Genomic DNA, 16,087 nt, shown 5'->3' with positions numbered 1-16,087 from the left:
TTCTTTTAGGCTCTTATCTAGGTTTGCTTCGTTTTAAATCTCTCTTCCAAAGTAAAGTCATAGGTTGCTGTTTTATTTGGCAGATTATTTATGCTTGAACTATTTTTCTTTTGAAAACTATGGCATCTTCCATATTGATTTTTGTGTGGGTCAACTATTTCAGTTGTGGTCTACCACTTTGATCGACAAACATATGAAGAGTGCAATTTTTGTTTTGGAATAGGTCACTCTAGTTTATACATCACATGGAAAGTTGAACAATTTATACTGGTAATCATCACATGGAAAGTTGAACAATTTATACTGGTAATTTTGGATTACCATTTTTAGTCAACTAAGTTGGTTGAAAAATTGCATCGATTACCTTTCAAAAGTTTCTTTTCTTAATTATACTTTTTCTCATTCACAAGCTTAGAAAAGTTATTTAAAATATCTATTTCAATATTACTTAGAATCAATATCATCTTAATAATTTATACACTCGTTGTTATAAAATAATTTCTTCAGAAACATCTCTATTCCTAAATCTTAATTAACAAAAGTTATTTAGAGAAAACAAGAAATAATGCATGAATTTGATAATATTGAAAGTATTTTATACCATTATTAAGTTTCAAATGGATCTCTATGACAATTTTGTTTTTATTTTTATAATAATTATTTTAAAAGTTATAGTTAATAAAATGAGATAAAATATATAATTAACTCGATTCATCATATATTAAAGACATATTAAACAAAAATATATATAAAATTTGGTACAAATTAAAATTAAATTTATTATTAAGAATTCAATTCATGGGTTTTTTCTTCTCTACTATAGGGGTTTTGATTTTTCATCGCTAATCATTGCATGTGTGAGAGAGAAAGATAATTTAAATGTGTATCTTATTATGTATTGAAAATAGGTATGTATACATAATCGTGTAATCTAAATTAAGTATGTAATTATGCACAACATAATTATATGAGATTTAATAGCTTAATTATAAGAATTTGTATAACATCTCATTAAAATAGTATAATTACTATATAAGAATCATCACATAGTTAATACTATAGAACAATTAACTAGAAAGGAGAATATAAAGTCACATACAAAACATAACTACAATTAACTTTATATATAATATCCTAAATCAAAACTATGTACAAAAAGGTTTATCTAAAACCAAAGAACACAAGTCTATACTAAGATAACTACACATCAGTGTCATCTTCACCTAAAGCTCGCTCCAAATACCCATCATCTCCTTCTGCTCACACCCACCAGATGTTTCATGGTCGAGAATTTACACACCGTAACAAAACAACAAAGAGCATAAAAAAATGGTAAGCTAATGATAAAATAATCCAACATGGTATATAAAAAAATTGCATCATATATCACATTTCATACAGAATAAAGCAAATATCCTAATCATGCTATAAACCTAGACTTGACCATCCAGATATAGTATAAATGTTGAGCCATGACGGGTTTTGCACTTGTGTGGTGGAACAACTAACACACTCAAAACTATCATACAAAGTTAGTTCGTTAAAACGCCCTTTGCCAAAAAAGAGAAAGACCCCAGGCTAGGACTTCCTGCTACTCTCACGACATAACTCACCTCTCTCTAATTGAGCATGAATGATCATTAGAGTGTCAGGATAACCCCCATATTCAGGCTTCTTACATTTATACTAATAACACTTGATACAACACTTAGAGTTTCTCCTTAGAAACTCTTAAACGATCTCACTTTGAAACATACATCAATTCGCATTCAAACCATTGATAACACACCATAAAATGTACCAAAACATGTCATAATATACATTTCAATACTCAGAACAAACCACAAAAGTCACAAAACTGGAAAACAAAAGAAGAAAACCCTCTAGAGTGGCGCTAAGTGGCACCCTTCTACCGCTGAGCGCCATTCTTCTTGCAATTTTGGCGCCTGAGCGCCACTCCCTTGCTGTTGGGCCCTAAACCTCTCACATTTTTGGCACTCAGGCCCTTTTGTCTACCACTAAGCGCCACACCAGAACCTAAACGACCTTTAATCTTAGCTTGGTTACTTACTACACATATCTAATTGATCCTTATGACCTTCTAGACACTATGAATGATCTAAAAACAAGTTTCTAACTCAAAATAACTAACCTAACCCAACTTGACTACTTTAAACTAGTTAACCTCACTTTCATTCTTTCAAAGCAATAACTTAACAAGTTAGGGGTCTAAACCATTTACAAATCATCCAACTACAAACCCAAAACCTCTACATCAGCCTAAACCTACTACATAAAAATCTCACCACCCAAAACCTTTAAAATGGTACTTAAAACCTTCTAAAATCACCCTATTGTCTCATGTCTATTTCCCATTCATATTTTCTTCAACTTAAGGTATCAACAAGTTTCAAATGACCATACAATATGTCCTAAATTGTTGTTTCTTGTCTCCGACCCTTATTTCTAAAAGTCACATCTCAAAACCTCTATATTTGATCCAAAAGAACTCATAACTCAACATAAACCACTTATTCTCATCATTATACCCAATTTATCATCAACACACTTCAAAACAACAACATTCCAAACAATAATCAAATCCAAACAGATTCATTCAACTAAGTTTAATCATTTAAACACACTTAATACTAAAACACTCATCTCTAGCATAAAAATCAACATATATTCCACTCGTATAATTTTAATTATCAGTTCATACATCATAACTCAATTGAAAAAGAAAACACTAACTTCTCTTACCTTAAAGAGAATGCGACCAAGCTCTACATGGTGCACTACCCTTACTTAGAGCTCAAGGAATTCTAGAAACACCTGCAAAACTTAGAATTGTGATAAAAGAGAATCCTTAGAACCTCTAATCAACAAAGAACTAGAAAAGAAAGCCAAGGAAACATATGAAATAAGAACCCTTATGGATGGCCTTAAACTATGAACGAAAGGAAAAATAAGTTGAAACTCACTAGCTCTATAATAGAAATTGATCGGTAGATGTTGGAGAATGCACTACGGTGATCTCCTCGGCACTTCTTGATCGTTAAACAAATGATCGAGGAGTAAGAAATTTGTATGGAGAAGGAGAGGGAACTCAGATAAAAATTTCTTTAGAGATAGCGAGTGTTTTAGATAATGAGACGAGTTTATGAAATTCTATTTATATTATTGAATTATTTTAAAATTAAAATACTCAGTCTCATTATTTTAAAACACCTATCAACTCTAATACTCTATTTTCTAGGTTATTACATTCTCTTCAACAACACAAAGTTTTGGCCTCGAAAATTAGACTTATCAGAGAACAGGTGAGGATAAAACTCTTTCATGACTTCCTCTAAGTTCCACGTAGAGTCACCTGTTCTTCTATCCTAGACAACTTTAACTAAACTGGTCGTCTTTCCTCTAAGTTGCTTAGTCTGACTCTCCACAATCCCAACAGGCTGAACATCCACTAAAAGATCATCTCTGACTTATACATCATCAAGTACATGAGAGGGGTCTAACACATACTTATTAAGCTGTGAAACATGGAATACCGAATGAAGATTTGACAATTGAGGATGCATAACTATCTCATAAGCCACTAGTCTCACACGACGTAGAATCTAATAAGGACCAATGAACCTAGGAGACAACTTCCTAGAACGAATAACTCTTCCCACACTAGTGATAGGAGTCACTCAAAGAAAGACATGGTCCCCAACTACAAACTCAAGCGATCTCCGTCTCTAATCAACATAAGACTTTTTTCTGCTCTGAGATGCCTTCATCCTTTTTGTGTATCAACCTAAACTTTCCATGATCTACTGAAGCAACTCTGGCACTATCAACACTGCTTCTCCATCCTAGTACCAACACAAAGGCGTCCTACACCTTTTGCTATACAATGCCTTAAATAGTGCCATGTCGATACTTGCTGGGAAACTATTATTGTAAGTGAACTCCACCAATGACAACACTTCATCCCAAACTCCCATATGATCCAACACACATGTCCTCAACAGATCCTCTAAAGATTGTATCCTCTTCTCTGACTGACCATTTGTCTGAGGATGATATGTAGAGCTCATCCATAACCTACTATCTAGCGCATCCTAAAGAGACTGCCAAAACCTTGAAGTGAATCTAAGACCCTGATCTAACAAAATACTTAAAGGTATGTCATGGAACCTCACTATCTCCTTGATGTACAATTATGCCAGCTTTGCCATTGACATATTTACATTCACTGCCAAGAAATGAGCACTCTTGGTCAACTTGTCCACTACAACTCAGATGACATCATGACCTCTACCCGTCCGTGGTAAATGAGTAAAAAAGTCCATGGCAATGCTATCCCATTTCCACTCAAGCATATCCAACTACTGCATCAAACCACCAGGTCTTTGATGCTCCACTTTAGTTCTCTGATAGGTCAAACACGCCGCTACGAACTATGCTACATGCCTCTTCCTCCTAGGCCACCAGAATGATTCCTTGAGGTCTTGATACATTTTAGTCATGCTAGAATGCATGCTAAAATGAATTTGATGACCTTCCTCAAGAATCAACCTCTTTAACTTCACATCCTCTAGAACACAAACCTTGCCTTTGAATGTCAAAATCCTAGTAGCCCTCAACCAAAAAATCTCTAGCCTGATCTAAACCTAGCAAACTCACTATCTTCTAGAGCCCAATATCTAACAATTGCCTCTCTTTGATCAAACCTATACTCTTGACCATCATATAAGATACATGAATTTTTTTTCTTGATTAGAGCATCTACCACTACATTCGCCTCACCAAGATGGTACAATAGATCAAACTCAAAATCCTTCAAAAACTTCATCCATATTATATGTCTCATGTTCAATTCCTTCTGATGAAACAAATACTTTAAGCTTTTGTGATCACTGAACACCTGAAATTGTGTACCATACAAATAGTGCCTCTAAATCTTCAAGGAAAACACCATCGCTGCTAACTCCAAGTCATCAGTAGGGCGTTTCTTCTTATGAATCTTAAGCTGCCTTGAAGCATTGATAACTCCCTATTTTCCCTATTTTTCTATGATAAGACTCTTCTTTTAGGCCACTTTAGCTTCTAATTCTCTAGAAATAAGATAAATTAGTGTAAATAGGGTAAAAATAGGGCTTTGATAGAAATACAATTAATTTTCTCTTTTTAGTTAAATAAAATAGATTTTTAAATAAATAGGTTCTTTTCCTATTAGAAAAATATTCACAAAATAAAAATAAAATTTCTTTTTGTTATAGGCTTTTATTCTTTCTTTTGTTGTTTAACCCTTCTTTAACTTCTCTCTTTTTGCAGGTTAGCCTCTAGTCAACTAGGCTGGAAAGTCAACAACAGAAGTAAGGGGAGATGGTGCTTAATTCGAACGAATTGAGATGGGCCAGTAACGAGCTGAAGTGCACCATTTTTGTGTTGGATTGGGCTGAAGTCCTTTAAGCGAAATGCACAACTCCACTTAAAAACGTGCACTATTTTGACGATTCAAAAGTTGCTAGGGTTTAGGTGTAGAGAAAGAGAACGCAAAGATAAGATGCTCGTGCTCATGCCACCTATCCAAAAGCTTGAAGAACAATCAAGTCTCACATGCTAATTTTCAAAGAAGAAAGAGATAATCCAAGGACTGAGAAGAATGAAGCAGTTGGTATTTAAAGAGTTAGTTAGAAGAAGAATCGTGAAGCCAAAGTCGTTACTAGGTTTTTCCCCTTTTTTACCTTTTCCCTTTTCGTTTTCTCCTACATAAATGGAGATGTGTAATAGGTAGAATAGATAGAGTGAGTGGTGGGTGACAATGTAAGATCCAACTAAAATTAATGTTTTTGTGTTTTTGTGATTTTAGTGCGCAACTCCATTCTTGTGATTTTAGTGTTTTTGTGTGAAAATTAGTGTTATTGAGTGTACAATTTGGTAAGAACATAATTGTTATGTTATTTTATTTATATTTTGACCTAAGGGAAAAATGGACTTTTATACTTTATTCATTAGGTGTAAAAATTAAAATAGGAAGGTGTAGAAAGGAAAACCATGCAAATTAAATAATATGGAAAAATATTAAAATTATATTATATAAATATTTTATAAGATTTAGTTGTTTTTATTTTAAGAAGTGGTTGAGAGAAAATAGGGGATATAATCTTCTTGGGTTTAAAGATTAAAAGAAATATTATTATTAGGAAAAATCATTATTAGATATTGTTAGATATTTTAAAAAATATTCTAAGATATTGTTTATTATTGATAGATTAATTATAATAAATAAAAATAAAAATATTAAGATAGAATATATTATATAGGGACTTATTAGGATTAATAAGTTAAAGATAAATTTATTTTATCTTATCTATATCTTTTATTTGAGTTGGTTGTTATAACCCTTTATCAACTTTTATTATAAATAGAGGGCCCTATAGATATTCCACACAATTGTAACTATATTAGACACCTCCTATAGAAACTCTGGCCATTAGAAAAATAAGACAGAAACCTAACTCTTAAAGGTGAGAAAAAGAGAGAGAGACATTCTTGGAGAGAAGAAAATGATTTAGCTTCAGAAAACTCTAGTGCAAAGGGATATTTGTTGTGATCCTTGGAGTGTAGATAAAGCCCTAGTATTAGCCAAGGTAAGGGGAACTTACATTCATGATTAGTTACATCCTTAATTTCTTTATTCTTGATTCTTGATTTGTTGTTTTCTGTCTTGCCTTGTTTGATGGAAGACCATCAAGGAATCACATTGGACCTCTTACTGAGCCATGGCAAGGAAGATTCAAGAAGAAGAAGGATCACCTAACATTTTGCTTCTATGGAAGGTTACTTATTAAAATCCTTCTTCTCTTGTCTAAAATATTTGTACTATTGTTGTGTAGGGTCTAATAAAACTTGGAGACCATGATTGAGCCACCCAAGAAGCTTGAAAAGCCAAGGAAAGCAAAGGAACTTAAAAGGGGAGAAGAATGAAGACTTTCCAAATTTGGCAGCTTTGCTTCCAGATTAGAAATACAAAGGGAAATGACGTCCAGATTGCAATCTACGCCCAGCCACAACCTTGGCGTACCCAGCCACTATGTATCAGATTTTGAAATCCACATGTTTTCCTTGGTGCTTGGAGTGGGAAGCGTGACCCAGTTAACTTGGCTCCCAAGCTCGACTTTTATTTGAATTTTTGGAGGGAATTAGGCCAAAATTGAGTTCCCTCTTCACCTATAAATAAGAGGGCCTCTCTATTATAAAATTCACTTTTGAGCTTAGTGAAATGCTGTTGAATTTCTTTTCCAACCCTATTGCTCTTTAGTCACTCTTGATTTTCGATTTCTCTACCCTTTCCTCTAGCTTCCTTCCTTTTGTAGGAGGGCTTTCTGAGCTGAGAGGTCTCATACACTCACCTTCTTCCACTTAAACACATCAAAGCATCCCTTATTTTCATCCATTTCTGTTGCACTTGTTTTGGTTCTTTCGTGAAGGTACTTCAGGCTTGATTCCAGCTGGAGTTGGCTTCCATCATGTGGTATCCAGAGCTGTGGTCGTCCATGCAGCCATAACTATGTCATTCCTTCCATTTTCTACTTCATTTGTGTGCCACATGTGTTGTTCTGTTTCTGTTTCTAGCTACTGTTTTCAGTTTTTTTTTTATTTTGTTCTATCATGTTCAGTCATTGTTTTAGTGTTTCCATTGTGTGAGCATGTTTACTTTTCATTTTAAACGTTGAATCATTCTTGTTTGTGTCATTTATAGCTTCATTTTTCAATTTCAGTATTGTCTTACTCATGTGCACTTTGTTGATGCAGTATTAGTTTTGTTTCTGTTTTGGTATCCTGTTCTATTGGTTTTTTTTATTTGCTAGAGTTCAAGTGCTAGATAAGCTATAAATCTACCAATAAAGGCAATGAAGAATTGTTCTAGCCTTGGTGATACAAGCTATAAAGCACCAAAGAAGCAAATCTTTTTTTAATTTTGCTTTATTCTGCTGCAGAATTTCTTTTCTGGTTTGAAACTTTAAAAATTGTTTCAGCTGCTTTCCATTGATTTTGAATCATGGTACAACATTGTTTAGTGTTGTTGAATGATGCTAAAAGTATAAAAGACCATTACAAGCAATGAAATGAAATTTTTATGGCAACTCCTTTAGGGATTTCTCATCCAACGAAGTATCAACTTAGACTATGACTAAAAAAGGGAGGTGAATAAAGACTTTTAACAAAAAGCTCTTTCCTTATCTAAGTCTTAGATGAATTCTCTTTTCTAAATACATTTATATTGTTTTGTAGGTCACCAATAAAGGTTGGAAACCATGCCTATGCATCCTAGGAGGCTTGCCAAGCTAAAGAGAGCAAAATAGGCAAAGAAGAGAAGATTTAAGATGTTTTCTAGATTGGAGCAGTTGCATTTCAGAATAGGAATCAAAGGAAAATTGCCTTCCAGATCCTGTCATGCGCTCAGCCACCTGTTGCTCACGCTCATCCAATTTGCACCAGATTTCAACTTTTGAAAGACACACGTTTTTAAAACTTTTGGCATGGAACTTGCAGCCAAAACTTAGTAGCGTCTTAGGTACTCTTCTTTAGTGATCTTAGAAGCTTGCAAAGTGATGGAAGCGGCTCCACACTTCAAGTGAGAGCTCCTCCAAACTCAGAATCGTGGTAGCGAAATGAGTTGAAGAATGAAGACGGGAATGCACACCAGGTGTTTGATGAATGATTCAGTAGAGGTTTGGTGAGTGTGTGAGGTTTCTCAAGCTCAGAAGGCCTTCCAAAGGGGAAGGAAGCTAGAGGAAGAGGTGCGAAATTAGCACTAAAAGATGAACTCGAAGTATAGAGGTCTAGAGCAATCTCAATAGCACTTCAATATATCATTCAAGTTGGATTTTACAAAGGGGAGTGCCTCTCTTTTATAGGTGAAGAGAGGGCTTTATACTTGATCTACAAAGCTCTAAAGAATGCCAAAAGAAGTGTGTTGAAGACGTAATCCAAGCTTGGGCCGTAAGTCTCGCACGAAACACATTAAAAACGTGTTTTAAATGCTGAAAAATTTGGTGCATAATGGCTAAGCGTGAGCAGCAGGTGGTTGAGCAAATTTCCATTCCGGAAGCCAATTTCCTTTGCATTTCCAATCTGAAAAAGCTATCTTCTCCAATTCGAAAAACACCTATTTTCAACTCTTCTTTGATTCCTTTACTTCCTTTGGCTCTCCAAGCTTCTTTGATTGATTCTCCATGATCTTAAACCTTTATTAAAGGCCTACAAAACAATGCAAATGTTATTTAGCAAAGTAAATATATCTAAGACTTAGATAAGGAAAGAGTTTTTGTTGAAAGTCTTTATTCACTTCCCTTTCTTAGTCTTAGTCTAAGTTGATACTTCTTTGGATGGGAAGTCCTTAAAGGAGGTGTCATCATTCCCTCCCTCTTTAAAAACGATTTGTCCTCAAATCGGGAAGAAAGAAAGAAGCACAACTTTGGTTGTTGTTTTTCCGCCGGGATCAAATGTATATCTACAAAAAATATCAAAAATTATTATGATTAAAAGGATGTATACAAAGATAAGAAGACAAAATGTAGGCCTTTTGACAAAAATTTTAAAAGTAGTCTTGGCCTTTAATTCATTTTTTCTTTCACTTTGTTTTGAGCATCCCCCCTGATGGAATGAAGAAACAAAGTGATGTTTTTGAGAAGAAGAGTCAAGGTATTTACCTGTGAATGAAGAAGTTAACAACATACATACCTTCTTCTCCTTCCTTTTTTCTTGAGAAGTTAACATCCATTGGAACAACATCACATAAAACTTTTTCTTCATAGTTGCCAATGGATATTGGTATGGTTACTTGTGTGTTGACTACTATTTCTTCATCCTCTTTTATCCACTGAAGCTTGTAAGGCTTGGGATGAGGAATAGTAAGTAAGTCCAATTTATCCACCACTCTAGAACTACAACAATTGCAAGAGGAACCACTATCCACAATTAATGAACAAGTGTTTGCAAAGATTTTGCATCTTGTTCTAAATAGGTTTTCCCTTTGGGATTGTTCTAGTTCTTTAGATTTACTTCCAAGAAGTCTTCTTACCAACAATAACTCTCCTTCACAAGGTAAGGCTTCTTCCTCAGATATGGACGACTCAGACTCACTCGAGGAAGAATCCTCACTATCTCTATCATGCTCAAGCATGTAGGTTGACCTCTTTGTGTGACACTTAGAAGAATAGTATCCCCTTTCCCCACATTTAAAACATTTGATCTCCCTACCCCTTGTTTCCCTTGAAAATTCTTTGTGAGAGGTATTTCTTTCTCGCTATCTCTCTTTCTCTCTTTCTTTTCCTCTCACTCTCTCTTTATGTTTTTCTCTTTCTTTTTCTCGAGGTTCCTCATACCTCGATGGACTACCCTCCCTCTTAGGATCTTTCCTATATATGGAGGTGGTAAGGGAAGTCCTTCTAGTGGAAGCTTTTCTTCTATTTTTCTCATCCACTCTCACACATAGCTAAACAAAATCATTGAGATCTAGGTAAGGTAAAAGCTCTACCTTATCACAGATCTCATAGTTAAGGCCACTTTGAAACCTAGCTATGGTTAATCTTTCTTCCTCTTTGATTCCAGCTCTTAACATGAGTAGTTCCATCTTTTATCGATATTCCTCAACAGTCATGTTTCTTTGTTGGAGTTTATGGAGCTTGTCCATGATCGCCCTTGCATAATATGCTGGCACATGTCTTCGATGCAAGGCTACTTTGAGCTCATTCCAATATTGGATGGTGTAGTCTCCTTACATCCTTTGTTTGACCTTCATCTCCCACTCAAAGTATTCTTTTACATTATCTCAGCCATAGAAGGGGGGAAGGTCAAGTTTTGGTTCCACCTAATGATCTCTATGATGGTGGTGTCTTCTAGGTTGGTGTTGATAGTAGTCATTATGATGACCATCATAAACATTTTGGTCACTATGATGGGAATGATGATCACCACGATCATTGTTTTGCCTATGAGAAGACTCGACATGATTTTGACCTCTTTGGTTAAGCGTGAGGCTAGTAACCATTTGCCTAAGCTCATTTATCTCTTGTCGAGCTAGTTGAAACTTAGATTAAGTTATATTAAGCTCAGCTTTAGTCCTATTACGTTGAGCTTGAGTTCTATTAAGCTCCTCACTTAATTGCACATTCTCACAATCATTTTTTATACTACTTTGCACACTTGAGTGACTCATACTTGTGAAGTAAGAAAGAAAGGTTTTTACAAGAGTTTGAAAAACTTGCACAAGTAAAGAGTCTAAAAACTTTTCACAAACTTTTTTAGATTTTTGGTGAAGGATTTATAGAAAGATTTTAGAGGTAAAATGAACCAAATAGCTCCCAAGAAGGAGAGGTGAGTCACAAATGGTCAAGCTTAAGAACCTTGTCCTTCCTAGCCAGAGTTTCTTTGGTTGTTTCTTACCTAAGTTTCTAGGTAAAAATCTTTCAAAAGCTTTTTGAATGCAAGATGAAATGTCCCTAGAAACCAAATGAAGGTTTAACTAAATGAAACGCGCCCCTATGTATCATAGAGACTTAAAACATAAAAGACAATCAAGCAAGGTAAAGTAAAGAAATGCAAATGGAAAATGCTAAGCGATCCTAAGTGAAAGTTTAAGTGACACTTTGAGCTCCTTGACACACTTTCACACTAAGAAGTGGAAACTAAGCTATTACAATGTTTAATAATTGTGCACTTGGAATTGCTTGAAAAGCATTTTTCCAAGTCACTTTAAGTTGCAAACATGAAAACCAATTAAACCTCAAAGGTTCCGTGATACAAAGCTTGAAAAGATTCTTGGTACAATGCTTAAAGTTTTACAAAATGAAGAGCTAAAAATTCTGCAACTTTGCTGGCCAAAACTGGATGGAAATTGTGGTGCCAAGTTGGTGAAATGCTGCTGAGAATGAAGCCAAATTGCTACTTTTATAGCTCACTCTTTGTCCAATTCAGCAACCCTTCGACTTCCTAGTATGCTACCCCTTGGAGCAAGGATTCTGGACCTTGGAAGCCTCACCAAAACGTCACAGAACCCTGCCACACACTAAACCAGTCACAACAAAAATATGCACTGCACCAGATTTGAATTTCGGGTAACAGACTTTGTGGCACAATTTGGAGGCCAAACAAGTTGATTTCAAATGATTTTAAGCTTTGCATCAATAGAGGGACACAAAAGGAACCTAGGAGAGGCACTAGATCAGATTAAAAACGCAAGAAAAATAAAAAACGAAGAGCCAAAAGTAGTGTAGTAAACTGTTTGATAATTTTCAAAGTGTTTGATGAAAGTCCCCAAAGAAGTGCAGATTTTTGGAATTTTCGGTTTTGGGGTTCAAAACTGGATTGCTTGGTTTTCTTTTGACTTTTATGATTTTTCTATACTGTTTTAATCATATCTTTGCATTTCGAAACATAAACATAGATTTTCCCAATCTAGAAATGAGATTTGAAGAAATGGAAATTTCAAACATCACTAAAAATGGTTACTGCACCAGAAAAGTGGCTTTAAAAGTTTGATTTCACACCCAAAAATGAGTGCCAGTGTTTCTAAAGCTCAAGTGATGCTTCAAGCAACTTTATATAATCAATTAGAAGGTGTTTAAACACTGAAAAAGCAAGTGTCAACACCCAATTTCGTTCGGGTAAGTTAATAAAAATAAAAAATTAAAAGTAAAGGTAAAAATAAAGAATAAGAGAATAATAATTAATGGTGGGTAAAGAAGAAAAGGAAAAAAGAAAATAATAAAATAAATTTCCTTAATGCAGGACACATCACTAGAAAATATTTTTGAAATATTAGTTTGATATGGTAATAATTTGAATCAATGTTATGTCAATAACTAAAATAGTATATTAATATAATTTGTTGCGTCAGTTGCTTTTAAAGAGGAAAATATGATTTTAAAGATGGATAAATTTTCTGACAATAATTATAATCAATGTCTTGAATATTATTTGATTTTTTTTTCTTGGAACCAAGGCATTTTCTTTCCTTATTTTGTTTATTGCTAATTAATTCACAATTAAGGGCAAGATTACCATAATATTACAATGTGTGTATATAAATACACACCCTATCATGGAAAAGGGGGACGAAAACAAAAAGAGAGAGATACACTCTGAAATAATAGAGATAGAAAGAATGGGAGAGAATATAGAGGAAGGTAAGTTCTCATGCTAGAGGAACTCTGCCAAAATAATATACCAAGGGAGAACTGGGGGAATACTTAAAGCCAGAAAGGTATGTCATCTCTACACCATTCTCCTTCTCTTTTTATTGTACTTTGAAGGTTTTTGTTAAAAGATTTTAATTTTTGTTACTATTCACCAATAATTTTTTTTTCATAAAAAAGAATATCTTTTTGCGTTTCTTTTGGTATTGGTTATATCTCCCGCATCACGTGATATTTATTTTTTTTAAATTTTACTTAAAAAAATAAATAATAAATAAACAATTTCAAAAAACAAATAAAAAAAGAAAATATTTCTTATCACGTATTTTCCTGTTAAAAAAAATATTAAATCATAAAATAAAGGGTATGGGTACGCATCGACTTATGGTCGGTCTCTTTCCTTTTCTTTTTTTCCCACCATATTTTTTCAAATAGAAAATACAAAAATCTTTAAAAAAAAAAACAATGTCAATCCTTGTCGGGGTTCGCTTTTGGAAAATCCCAAACAATCCATAATAATTTTCAAACAAACTTCACAAACGTTTTTCTAGATAAAGAACTACGTGATCCCTGATTGTCCATCATAAATGGATATGCGTAGGAGTAAGGTCAATCCTTGTCGGATTCATAAAACAAAAAATATTTTTTTGCTTCTTATTAGTTTCTTTATATAATTATTTTTAGGGAAAATTAAATATTTTGAAAAAACCACGTCAACGTTATATATTTAATTAAAGGTATTGCTTTTAGGCAGGCGTAATAGGGTGCTAATACCTTCCTTACGCGTAACCGATTCCTGAACCTAAAATCTATTGTTCGTAGACCACGTCTTATTTTATGGTTTTCCATAGTTTTTTCCATAATAAATTATGGTGGAGACTCCCAAAATCTGTTTCTCAAACCCGTTTGTTTTTCGGTTCGCCGTCCCGTCGCGATCCCGGTTGCGACAGATGGCGACTCCACTGGGGATGCTAGAGAAATAGGCCTTGTTAATTAAATGTGCAAAATTTATGTGGTTTTACTTTATTTTATTTTTATTTTATTTTATTCTATTTTATTTATTTTTCCTTTATTTGTTATATATGATTGTCTTTATTTATTTTGGTAGTTTATTTATATTCGTTGTTATTATTTTATATAATGAGTGGGACCCTAGACCCGGGTCTGAGTGTAACATAGAATTAGAGGGGTTGTGTAGTGGTGTCACGTCTGGACTATTTCCAGTTTGGCTATCGTGAGAAGCCTAGCCAGTTTCTGTTCTCTTTCCTTGCAATTTCACACCTAGTTGCATTTCAACTGTTGTGGAAAAGCGGTGAAAAGGACCATAGCTATGGTGGCCTTGATTTAGGTTTAGGAATCCATCCCTGTGAGATTGCATATATAATGCTTAGACTTTAAGACATTAGACCTACCTTAAAAGCATAAAAACATGTTGCCCTTTAATCATTATTTGGCACATGCATTTTCATACATCATATACATTAGCAACATTTTTTACCGGTCATAGCAGAAATCACATGAATCAAGAACTAGTGATTTTCGCCTGTTATCAGCATGCATCAATTTTGCATATTCAATTTCATCTAATTCAAATTAACAAAACAGTATAAAATTAAGTAAAAAATAACGGTGGGACTTCCACGACATCCTTATAGGACTCGAGCAAACTCTAAGGCTATGGAAGCTTGGGAAGAGGAACGTGAAGCTGTAAAGGCCGATATTAGCCAACTAAAAGACCAGGTCGGTCAAATCTTGGAGGCTTTGAAAGCTATGAAGACTGTAGGAGAGACTTCGTCTGTAAAGGCTGAGGATAATGGTCACCCTCTAGTACATAACGCTGTGGGCACACAATTCACGTTTTCAATGTATGGTTTGCCACCAGGTTACACACCGCCCATTGGAGATCATTCAGAGGTAGAGCACATTTCTTTGGAATTTCCCATAAGCAATAGCGTACTTCCCATTAGTACTCAAGGGCCTATCCTCACGACAAAGACGAAGATGAATGAAACATCCAAGTCTCCTCACATAATTGTTGCACATGATGTTTTGACTAAGGCCACCATGCACACGGGCACTAAAGAAGAGAAAAGTAAACTTGAAGTACTGGAAGACAGGCTAAAAGCCATAGAGGGTTCTCAAAGTTACGGGTTTGGTGACGTGGCGAGGTTGAGTTTAGCCCCAGGAGTGACAATTCCACACAAGTTCAAGGTGCCGGAATTCGAGAAGTACAAGGGTAACACATGCCCTAAGAACCACTTGACCATGTATTGCCGAAAAATGGTTGCTTACGCTCATGATGAAAAATTACTTATCCATCTCTTTCAAGATAGTTTGGCTGAAGTGACATTGAGTTGGTATACACATTTGAATTCCTCTCATATCCGTTCTTGGGCAGATCTGGAAGATGCATTTGTAAGGCAGTAAAAATACAACATGCATGTTGTGCCAGATAGGTTACAATTACACCACATGGCAAAGAAAGAGGAAGAGTCTTTTAAAGAATACGCGCAACGATGGATAGAGCTGGCAGCGCAAGTTGAGCCACCTCTATATGACAAGGAGATGGTTGCAATGTTCATGAGCACACTGCAACCACCTTTTTATGAGCATATGATTGGCAATATGACTTCCAATTTCGTTGATATCATCATCATAGGCGAAAGGATCGAGATCGAGTTAAAGAATGGGAAAATTGCATCTCAAGCCACCACTCCAAAGAAGTCTGTTTTTAATCTGGAAAAAGAGAAAGAAGGGGGAGTGCATGCAACATCAGCAATACCCATGTGGGGAGGTCAGGCGCCCACTCATAACTATCAACCAAGCCTGAGTTACCCTCCTTATGTGAACAATGCAGTGTCTGGTCCCTAAACAACATCTCGACTGCC

General features: G+C 34.9%; 1 protein-coding gene across 1 annotated transcript; it reads left to right on the top strand.

Moving 5' to 3' along the window:
- The first annotated feature begins 14,876 nt into the window (after nucleotides 1-14,876).
- Nucleotides 14,877-15,626, top strand: LOC108330380 (uncharacterized). The gene has a single exon (XM_017564866.1). It carries the CDS (start codon nucleotides 14,877-14,879, stop codon nucleotides 15,624-15,626), a length of 750 nt encoding a protein of 249 aa, XP_017420355.1.
- The last annotated feature ends 461 nt before the right edge of the window (nucleotides 15,627-16,087 follow it).

This window comes from Vigna angularis, chromosome 4 (genome assembly GCF_016808095.1).
Source record: "Vigna angularis cultivar LongXiaoDou No.4 chromosome 4, ASM1680809v1, whole genome shotgun sequence".
NCBI classification, from domain to species: Eukaryota; Viridiplantae; Streptophyta; class Magnoliopsida; order Fabales; family Fabaceae; genus Vigna; species Vigna angularis.
This window is presented reverse-complemented; position numbering and strand designations above follow the sequence as displayed.